Below are 10420 nucleotides of genomic sequence, written 5' to 3'. Positions count from 1 at the left end.
ATGTTGACCAGGATGGTCTCGATCTCTTGACCTCGTGATCCACCCGCCTCGGCCTCCCACAGTGCTGGGATTACAGGCTTGAGCCACCGCGCCCGGCCTTATAGATGTGATTTTAAGAGGCCTGTTCCAAGGCATAACATCCCACGATGTATAGCCTAGTGGCAGGCTCAGGTGTGTGTCTTACAGGCATCATTCTAGTGGCTGTGAAGGATAGATAGGAGGGAGATGTGAAATTCATGGAACCTAGAAACAAGTTAGGGACTCTTTTTTTTTTTTTTTTTGAAATAGAGACAAGGTCTCACTATGTTGCCTGGCTGGTCCCGAACTCCTAGGCTCAAGGGATCCTCTCACCTTGATCTCCCAATGTGTTGGGTTATGAGCTACCACGCCTGGCTGAGTCAGGGGGCTCTTGAAATAGGCTGAGTAAGAGATGATGGCAAGGAACTGGAATTAAAATGAAAGGTTTGAACTGAATAAATATTTGAAATGTAATATTTGAAAAGGAAGTGATAGTGACATTGACGCAAGGACCAGAGAGGCTGGAAGATGGAGCAGACTCCATCTAGGCCACGTTGCCTGGAAAAGCTGGGAGAGGCCCCTGTAGCAAGAGCAGTGATTGGGAGGCAGGCCATGGGGACTGAGGTGGGGCAGTGCCAGAGTGCTGGGAAGCGTGTCTGTCAGGAGAGTGTTCTTAGGGAGAACTGGACTGGGGAGTCAAGAGGGGTGAGAGCCGAAGACTGGGACCTAGGAATAGCCCACCGTTGAGAGAAAGGCAGGGGAGGAGCCAGGGAGCACCTGCCTCTTTTGGGATCTGCAAGTGCAGGTCCTTCTGGCTGAAAAGATAGAGCCACCTTAGAGACTATTGCCTTCAGGACATCTTTTCTTTTCCCTTGTCCAGTCCAGAAATGATATGGGAAGCAAAGCACAGATAGTGTACCAGCTGCCCAATAGAGGAAAAGAGGAGAATTTACTTCAATTTCCCAAGACTTTATAGCCTGTCTTCTAGTTCCCAACAATAAGAAAGCAAGTGGTCTTGAGAACGGTGCAGTAGACTCTCTATTAGACCCTCCGAGATTGACAAAGATGAGTTCATCTGAATCCTAGGGTAGGGTAGTTTAGCTGTGAGTTTGCCTAAAACTCTGATTCTTAAACTTTAGCAGGCAAGAAGCCAGGTGCTATGGCTCATACCTGTAAATCCCAGCTACTGAGGAGGCTGAGGTGGGAGGACTGCTTGAGCCCAGGAGTTCAAGAGCAGCCTAGGCACCATAGCAAACCCTTATCCCTAAAAATGAAAAGAAAAACGTTAGCAGGCATGGCATGAGAATCACCTCGAAGGCTGCCAGAGGTTCTGATTCAGTAGCCCTGGGGTAAGGTCCAAGTGCTTGCATTTCTAACAAGCTCCTAAGAGCTGATGCTACTGGCCTCTGGGGGGCACACTTTGAGACCCTGAAAGCCTAAAGGATCATGCAGTTTATCTAAATCTGTGTCACCATCTTATGTCTAAAAGCTACTGTTGGCCAGGTGCAGTGGCTCACACCTGTAATCCCAGCAGTTTGGGAGGCTGAGATGGGTAGATCACTGCCTCCGTGAAGATGGTTTGAGACCAGCCTGACCAACATGGTGAAACCCCGACTTTAGTAAAAATACCAAAAAAAAAAAAAAAAAAAAAAAAAAAAAACTACTGCGAGGGAACTCTGACCAGCAGTTGCTCAAAGAAAGAACATAATACAATCTCGATTGAGTAAAAAGCCTGGAAGGAAATACCTCAAAATGTCAGCAGGGATTCTTTCTGGGGACTGAGATTGTGGATTGTTTTGTTTTACTTTCTTCTAGCTTTCTGAAGTTTCCCTCATTTTTATAATGAGTATACATTAATTCCTCTGATGACGGGAGGTGGGGGGAATAGAAGTCTATCAAAACAGAAAGCCAGAGCAAGGCCAGTGACCATTAACACCCTCTTGATACTTTGTAGGGAGATTTTGCAGCTGCTGCCGCCAACCTGCAAACCTGCCTGGCAGTTTTGGGCCGGGCACTGCCCACCTCCCGCCTGGACCTGGCCTGTAGCCTCTCCTGGAATGTGATACGCTACAGCCTGCAGAAGCTACGCCTGGTGCGCTGGCTGCTCAAGAAAGTTTTCCAGCACCGGCGGGCCACACCAGCGACCGAGGCAGGCTTTGAGGACCAAGCTAAGACCAGCGCCCGCGATGCGGCTCTGGCCTATCACCGGTTGCACCAGCTGCACATCACAGGTGAGGGGGTGGCAGCTGCCTGGCTTGCTACAAGGCTTCTTGTGCTACCTCACCTCCTTAGCTTGATTTGCCAGTTCTGCACCCTAGTTGAAGCCCCTTTAACGCTGCTCTTTTAGAGTGGCTGGACCAACCTTCTGCCTGTTTCCATAGACGTAAGGATGGCTTGTTGCTTTAGCTCGTCAGTTCTCAGATCCGCTTGTTTTCATGAAATCATCACTATACTCAGGATGTGTCCTATAAACAGTGGCACATTGTAGATAAGTTGGCAGTGTTTTTCTTTAGTGATACTTAATGGTGAGACTTAAAATTGATGACATCTTAAATTCAATGAAATATGATCATTTATTTCATTCCATAAGCTCCTGCTGTAATAGAAAGGCAGAGAGATCAGCAAGTGAATGACAGTTCAGTGTGAATATGTCAGACTTAGCTAAAGGAACATGTTTTTGTTGGGAGGGAGTGGGTACCCGTTGGGTAGGGTTTCAAGAAAGGCTTTCTGGGAAAGTGACGTCTTGGCTTTGCATAGAAGGATGCTCTGCAGGAGATGAGCCTTCTGGGCAGAGGGATGTTCCCAAAGAGGAGCTCCACCTGCGGTGGCTCTTGAGAATAAGCCTTCAGTGGTCCTAAAGGGAGCCAGGGCACAAGGGCAGTGCTCAGACCATGATGGATCTGGATACCAGCCGGGGGATCTTGTAGTGTATCAGAAGGATTCAGTGAAAAGCATTAGGAAAATAATGATATGATCAGATTTCTGCTTCTCAAGTTTAGAAGAGTCAGGCCAGGCCTGGTAGCTGACTCACGCCTGTAGTCCCAGCACTATGGGAGACCAAGACAGGAGGATCACTTGCACTCAGGAGTTGCAGTCCAGCCTTGACAATGTGGTGAAACCCCATTTCTTCAAAAAATACAAAAATTAGCCAAGCGTAGTGGTACATACCTGTAATCCCAGCTACCGGGGAGGCTGATGGAGAATTACTGGAGCCTAAGGGGTCAGGGCTCCAGTGAGCTGAGACTGCACCACAGCACTCCAAAAAAAAGTTTAGAAGATTCACTCTGATGGCAGATAAGGAGTGGATCCCAGAGGAGTTAGGGAAGCCAAATAGAAGCTGTTGCAGATTGAAGATGAGAGATGCTGAAAGGACAGATGAGAGGAAATTAGAAGGTGGATTGATTGGACTGATAGATGAAGAAAGGAGTCAGCTAAGATGGTTCCCTGGTTCTTCCTTGGGAGTTTGCGTGAATGGTGGTGCCACCAACAAAGGTAAGGACAACAAGGAAGAGAAACTTTCCAGGGAAAAGATGATGAGTTCCCTTTTGGACACTTGCTTGTGAGATGTGGAGGGGAGGTGGACATGCAGGATCTGCAGCCCAAAGACCTACAGGTGAGCGTGAAAAGCAAGGGAGCTGATGAGAGTGGATGTGGTGAAAAGAAGACCCTCAGGGCCATTCAGAGGAATACCCACATGTAAAGATAAGCTGGGTGCAGTGGCTCATGCCTGTAATCCCAGCACTTTGGGAGGCCAAGGCAGGTGGATCACTTGAGGTCAGAGATCGAGACCAGCCTGGCCAACTTGGCGAAACCCCATCTTTACTAAAAATACAAAAATTAGCTGAGTGTGGTGGCGCACGCCTGTAATCCTGGCTACTTGGGAGGCTGAGGCAGGAGAATCACTTGAACCCAGGAGGTGGAGGTTGCAGTGGGCTGAGATTGTGCCACTGCACTCCAGCCTGGGTGACAAGAGTGAAACTCTGTCTCAAAAAAAAATAAAAATAAAAGAACAGATAGAGGCTGGCACAATGGTTCACATCTGTAATCTCAGCCCTTTGGGAGGTGAAGGCAGAAAGTTCGCTTGAGCCCAGGAATTTCCCAGTAGCTGGGAAACACAGGGAGACTCATTGCTACAAAAAAAAAATTCAAAAAATTTACTGGTCTTTGTGGCGTGCACCTGTGGTCCCAAACTTGAGAGGCCAAGGTGGGAGGATCACTTGAGCTTGGGATGTACATCGAGGCTGCAATGAGCTGTGATCGTGCCACTGTACATGTACACAGAAATGAACAGATAGAAGACGAGGAGTTAGGGGCAGAGGCTGCCTGAGAGGAGCAGTTGGAAAGGTCTGAGGAGACAGAGAGGCTTAGTGTTGGAGGAGCAAGGGCAGAGGGTTGAGGAGGGGAGATTGTTGCAGGGACACCCAGTAAGATGAGGGCCAGGAATAATAGTAGGATGTGGTAACTGGAAGGTGTTGGATGCCCTGGTGGCTGCAGGGAGCTTCAGCCAAAAGTGGAACAGAGCCAGGCAAGTGATGCAGGAGTGACCAGGAGATGACACAGTGGGGCCAGTGTGCAACTTTAATATGTGGGCTCATGGTAGAGTTTTAGCAGAAGATCCCTATCTGCAGATTTGCCCTGCTCTTCTTACCTTGTCTGTTCTTCAGTATGCCCTTGGGACAGAATAAGCCCATACTCATGTCTCTGATCAGGCTGTGTCCTCCTTGCTGCCAAGTTCTGGAGAATTCCAGCTGAGAAGCTTTACATCACTCATTCCCTCCATACTCTCTGACATTCGCTGTGTGAGACACTGAGGGGACAGTGGTAACTACAGTATGGTTGCCACACTGCCCTCTCTCCTCCCTCCTTGTGAAGAGAAAAGCCCAGTGTCTCCTGCAGGAGGAACACCTGAGGCCAGTACAGAATGGAGTGTGAGGCTGAGATGACCCTGTGCTGATGAAAAGACAGGGATGCAAGGCAGCCCAGGAGGAGGAACACAGAGCTGGATGAGCACGGAAAGCCTGGCTTTGCTACTGTCTGCACCCTGACATGGGTACTTCCTGTGGCCGCCCCTGAGGCAAGGAGACCCTGAGGGTCTCCCTTTCACCATATCCACTCTCATCAGCTCCCTTGCTTTTCACGCTCACCTGTAGGTCTTTGGGCTGCAGGTCCTGCATGTCCAGCTCCCCTCCACATCTCACAGGCAAGCGTCCAAAAGGGAACCCATCACCTTTTCCTTGCCCTTGTAGTGAGGACCAAAGCAGGCGACAGTATGAAAGCCTCAGGAGAGCTGTGATGGGCATTTGTGCCTGTGCAAGGATACTTTGTCCCCTGATTAGGGGATCAGCCCCAGATGAGCCACTGTGTACCTCTCATAAGGGAGAGGATAGTATGCCTTCCTGGCTTCCCACCCACTAACCCAACATGTATCTGTCCTTGCTCAGTTTATGTCACTTCCTCAAAAGGGTGTATGCTTGCATATTGTGAAGGTGGGTTCTTTTTTTGGGAGACAGAGTCTCTCTCTGTTTCCCAGGCCAGAGTGCAGTGGCGCAATCTCGGCTCACTGCAACCTCCACCTCCCAGGCTAAAGCGATTCTCCTCCCTCAGCCTTCCAAGTAGCTGGGATTACAGGCATGCACCACCACGTCCAGCTAATTTTTTCTATTTTTAGTGGAGATGAGGTTTCACTGTGTTTGCCAGGCTGTTCTAGAACTCCTGGCCTCAAGTGATCCGCTGGCCTCGGCTTCCCATTGTGTTGGGATTACAGATACGAGCTATTGCGCTCAGCCATATTGAGAAGGTTTTTTTAATGAAAATAAATTCAAATCAGTTTGTCTAAAAAAAAAAATGTCATTACCTCTCTTGAATGTTTGGAGACACAGAATATGCCTTTGCTGCTGATGCTGTTTTGGGAAATGTTGCACTGTGCACCTCTGAGTCCCATGCAACAACCTGTAATCGTGACAGCTCTGTGTGCAACAGAACTGGGTGCCATGTTCCCAGCTACCCTGTGAGGTAGACAGGAACACACAGCCAGTACGTCATAGAGCCTGGCATCCTATCCTGTGATCTCGCCTGTCTGATCACAAAGCTCACCTCATTTCTCCCCTGGTTTCTCTCTTACTTTGATCGTACTGGAGAGAGCAGGAAAAAGTTTGGTTTGGGAGATCCGGCAACGATAGTGTCTGTTTCCGCCCACCCTAGGGAAGCTTCCTGCAGGGTCTGCCTGTTCAGATGTACACATGGCATTATGTGCTGTAAACCTGGCTGAATGTGCAGAGGAGAAGATCCCACCAAGCATGCTGGTTGAGATCCACCTGACTGCTGCCATGGGGCTCAAGACGCGGTGTGGAGGCAAGCTGGGCTTCTTGGCTGTGAGTACCCTTCATTTCCCTTCTGTAAACCTCCCCTGAGCACTTACCTAGCCAAGAGCTAAGATGTAAAAGCAGGTATGGGTCGTCTTCCCCCTCAGGTGCTGCCCACCTAGAGGGGTAGGCATTCATTCAGTTGCTCATTTCACCAGTACTCCCAGCAACCAATAAAACAGACCAAAATTCCTCCCCTTGTGGCCTTAACAACCATAAGCCTTGTAGGCAGGACATTTTGGTGCCCTGAGGTAATATGAAGATTGGTTAGATACAGATAGCAGAGCTATACTACTTGGGGGTTAATATGCAACTTTCTGCTCTTCAGGTGGTCATAAAAATTCTTAGAATCTCTTGGTTATGTCTCCTGTTCTTTTATTTACCCAAAAGGTATTTATTGGGCATTTTGTGTTGGTCACAGCACTGTGAATTCAGAAATAAAAGCTAGTGCCTTTGCCAAGCTACAGAGTTAAAGAAAAGAATAAAAATAAAGAAGATCTGTGCCTATCTACAAAGAACTCAGGTCAGACCCAGGGCAGGGATTGTGGTTATCAAGCACCCCCCATATGCCTGGCTAGGAGCCAGCCTTGGGAACTCTCAAATGGGTAATTCCCTGGTCCTTGTTATCAGCTAGTTCACAACATGCTGACCTCAGGCTTTCTCTTACTCTAGCAGAAACAGGCACGTTTTACTCTGTGCCCCACTGTGGGTAGACTGCTGAATACATCAAGTATGTTCAAAACAGCATTGTCACATTTCTGTTTCTGTATCTCAGTAATGGCAGAGGCAAGCTGAGAATGAATCAGAACGTACCCTGTGGTGACAGTAACATGTTTCCTGAGGTGCATCACGATAGTCTAGGTGACAAAGGGCATGGGGAAGTCCAGTGTACTTTCTATGTCTTATCTCTGTTTCTGATGACCACAGATAAGAGATTCATCCCTTGATTCACTCATTCAGCAAAGACAACTGAGCACCCTCTCTAAGTAGGACATTTGCCTTGTTCTCAGGGAGCATACAGTCTGGCAAGGAATCTAGACAGCCACCCTTCTAGACTTTGACATTGACCTTCTCATGAGGAGGACTGGGTTCCAGGTGGGGAAAGAACTCCATCCTCACCTGTGGCTAGACAACCTGGGAGTCCACAGACACTGAAGACACATCATTTTTCCTATTCATTTCAACCTTCTCTCAACAAATCTTCCTGGGACCAGGTCTTCAGGACAGTGTGAGCTAGGGTGAGCTCCTGAGCTGATCTTGGGGGAAATCAGGATGGGCTTTCTGGGAAAGGTGAATCTAGGCTGAGAGCACGAGGCATTGATGAGGTCTCTTCCCTATTCGGTGTATTGAAGTGCTCTGGGCTGATGTCATTACATTTGTAACTTCCATGCTCCCCAACAATGTTTAAAAGACATTAATTTTATCAAAACATAACATATGTGCAGAAGAATGTACACATTTTAACTTATCTTGAAGTAAAGTCACCCATGTAACACCTGCCCACATCAAGAAGTAGGACATTCCCAGCACAGCCTTTCCCACTCTTTCTGCTTCTTCCTGCCCCTAACCAAGGTAACCACTTTTCTGAATTCTGTCACTGTAGTTTAATCTGCCTATTGTTTCTCATTTCAGTAAACTTATCAAAATATACACTTAGAAGTCTGGCCGTGTGCAGTAGCTCACACCTGTAATCCTACCACTTTGGGAGGCCGAGGTGGGTGGATCACCTGAAGTCAGGAGTTTGAAACCAGCCTGACCAGTATGGCGAAACCATTTCTCTACTGAAAATACAAAAATTAGGCCAGGCATGGTGGCACGCACCTTTAATCCCAGGTACCCGGGAGACTGAGGCAGGAGAATTGCTTGAACCCAGGAGGCAGGGGTTGAGTGAACCAAACTTGGCCACTGTGCTCCAGCCTGGGTGGCAGATTGAGACTCCATCTCCAAAAAATAAATAAATAAATACAAAATACAAAAATTAGCCAGGCATGGTGGTGCACACCTGTAATCCCAGGTACTTTGGAGTTTGAGGCAGGGGAATCGTTTAAACCCAGTAAACAGAGGTTGTGGTAAGGCAAGATTACACCACCACACTCCAGCCTGGGTGACGAAGTGAATGACACTCCATCTCAAAAAAAAAAAAAAAGTACAATATACATGTCAAAAAGTATACAAATCATAAATATACAGTTCAGTGACTTCACAGGGTAAACACATCCATGTAGCCAGCAGACAGCTCAAAGCACAGAGCCAAGGTGTCGGAAGCCATTCTTGGGCCCCTTGCTATCCCTAACCTGCAACTTCCCCCAAGCCTTCCAGCCTTCCATGGGTAACCACCATCCCAGTCACCTCAGATGTTTTGCCTCTGTTTAAACTTTATATTAATATAAGGTGAGTCTTGCAGTATGTACTGTTTTGTATCTGATTTTTTTTTTTTTCTCTTTTTGGAGACGGAGTCTCATTCTGTTGCCAGGCTGGAGTGTAGTGGCATGATCTTGGCTCACTGCAACCTCCGACTCCCTGGTTCAAGCAGTTTTCCTGCCTCAGCCTCCTGAGTAGCTGGGATTACAGGCATGCACCACCATGCCAGCTAATTTTTGTATTTTTAGTAGAGACGGGGTTTCGACCCAAATGACCTGGTTTGGTGATCTGCCCGCCTCGACCTCCCAAATTGCTGGGATTACAGGCAGGAGCCACCGCGCCCGGCCTTGTGTCTGACTTCTTTTGTGCAATGTGTAAGAACCATTTATGTTGTCATGTAGAATTATAGATTGTTCATTCTCATACTTTATAGTGTTCCATTGTATGACTAGATTATTGCAGATGAACTTCTTCGTTGCCTTCTGGTTTTGGTTATTATGAAGAGTGTTGCTGTGAACCTCCTTGTACACACGTCTTTCAGTAAACATGTGACTGTATTTTTAGGAATGGCATTGCTGGGTCAGAAGTTGTGTGTATTTCCAAATTGTTTGCCATTCTTCACTCCATCAGCAGTGGGCAAAAGTTCCAGTTCTACATCCTTACCAAACAAATATAATGTCAATTTTTTTAAGCTCTTCTAGTGTATCTCATTGTAGTTTTCATTTGGACTTCCCAGGTAATTAATGACGTTGAGCACCTCTTCTTAACATTTATTGGCAACTTGGATAGTCTCTTTTGTGAAACTCAATTCAAATCTTACCTATTTTTTATTTGGGGTGTCTGTTGTCTCATTGGATATATGCTTTTCAGATCCCTTCTCCCACTCTGTGGCTTGCTTCTTCTCTCTTAATGGTGTCTAGTGATAGCACAAGCTCTTAATTTCAGTGAAATCCAGATTATTACTCTTTTCCTTTACATCTTGTTCAGTAAATCTCTGTCCTACCTCAAAGTCATGAAGATCCTCTCCTTCGTTGTCTGCTAGAAGCTTTATTTTTTACTCTTTGTACTTAGGTACCTAATCCACCTGGAATTAATTTTTATATGAGTTGGAGGCAAGAGTACAAGATGTGTTTTTTTCCATAAGGATATCTACCTGACCCAGAGGCTGTTATTTTAAAAACTGTCCTTCCCCTGCTGCACCAGGTGGCACCTTTTTTTCATAAATCAAGTGTCCGTGTACGGTGGGTCTGCCTCCTGATCTGCTAGTCTGTTCCAGTGTTCCCCCACCACCCAACGCTAATGGCCGTTATGTCTTGATGTCTGGAAGTGTTGGTCTTCCAGATTTAGTGACTGTTTTTTGCTCCTTTACCTTCCTACATTAATTTTAGGCTCATCTTTCATCATCCCAGAAGCCCAGTTTTCCTTATCACTAAGATGCAACTGCCCTCTGAAAGGGACTCAGCCTATTTGAGGCAGGCATGTGTGTGGCAGCTGGGGATCAGATCACTGGTTTCCTTAGAGTCGTCTCTGCCCATGAGCCCCCAGAACACATTTGGTATGCCTGACAAGCAGTGAGCAGTGCTGTATTTCCTCAGATTTTTTCATGGACATACTAACATGCATATAATTTATTGTGATTATACCATAAACCCTGACTTTTTTTTTTTTTTTTTTTTTTT

General features: G+C 46.9%; 1 protein-coding gene across 1 annotated transcript in view; it reads left to right on the top strand.

Moving 5' to 3' along the window:
* The window catches only part of SREBF2 (sterol regulatory element binding transcription factor 2), a 78102-nt gene that overhangs the window by 49123 nt on the left and 18559 nt on the right, over positions 1 to 10420 (top strand). The window contains exons 10-11 of the mRNA XM_017510319.2: positions 1973 to 2249; positions 6220 to 6389. Coding sequence (XP_017365808.1) covers positions 1973 to 2249; positions 6220 to 6389 — 447 coding nt within the window. The remainder of the gene's footprint in view (positions 1 to 1972; positions 2250 to 6219; positions 6390 to 10420) is intronic.

Source organism: Cebus imitator, unplaced genomic scaffold (assembly GCF_001604975.1).
Source record: "Cebus imitator isolate Cc_AM_T3 unplaced genomic scaffold, Cebus_imitator-1.0 Scaffold435, whole genome shotgun sequence".
Lineage (NCBI taxonomy): Eukaryota > Metazoa > Chordata > Mammalia > Primates > Cebidae > Cebus > Cebus imitator.
Note: the sequence above shows the minus strand (reverse complement) of the source record. Positions and strands in the feature narration are given on the sequence as shown.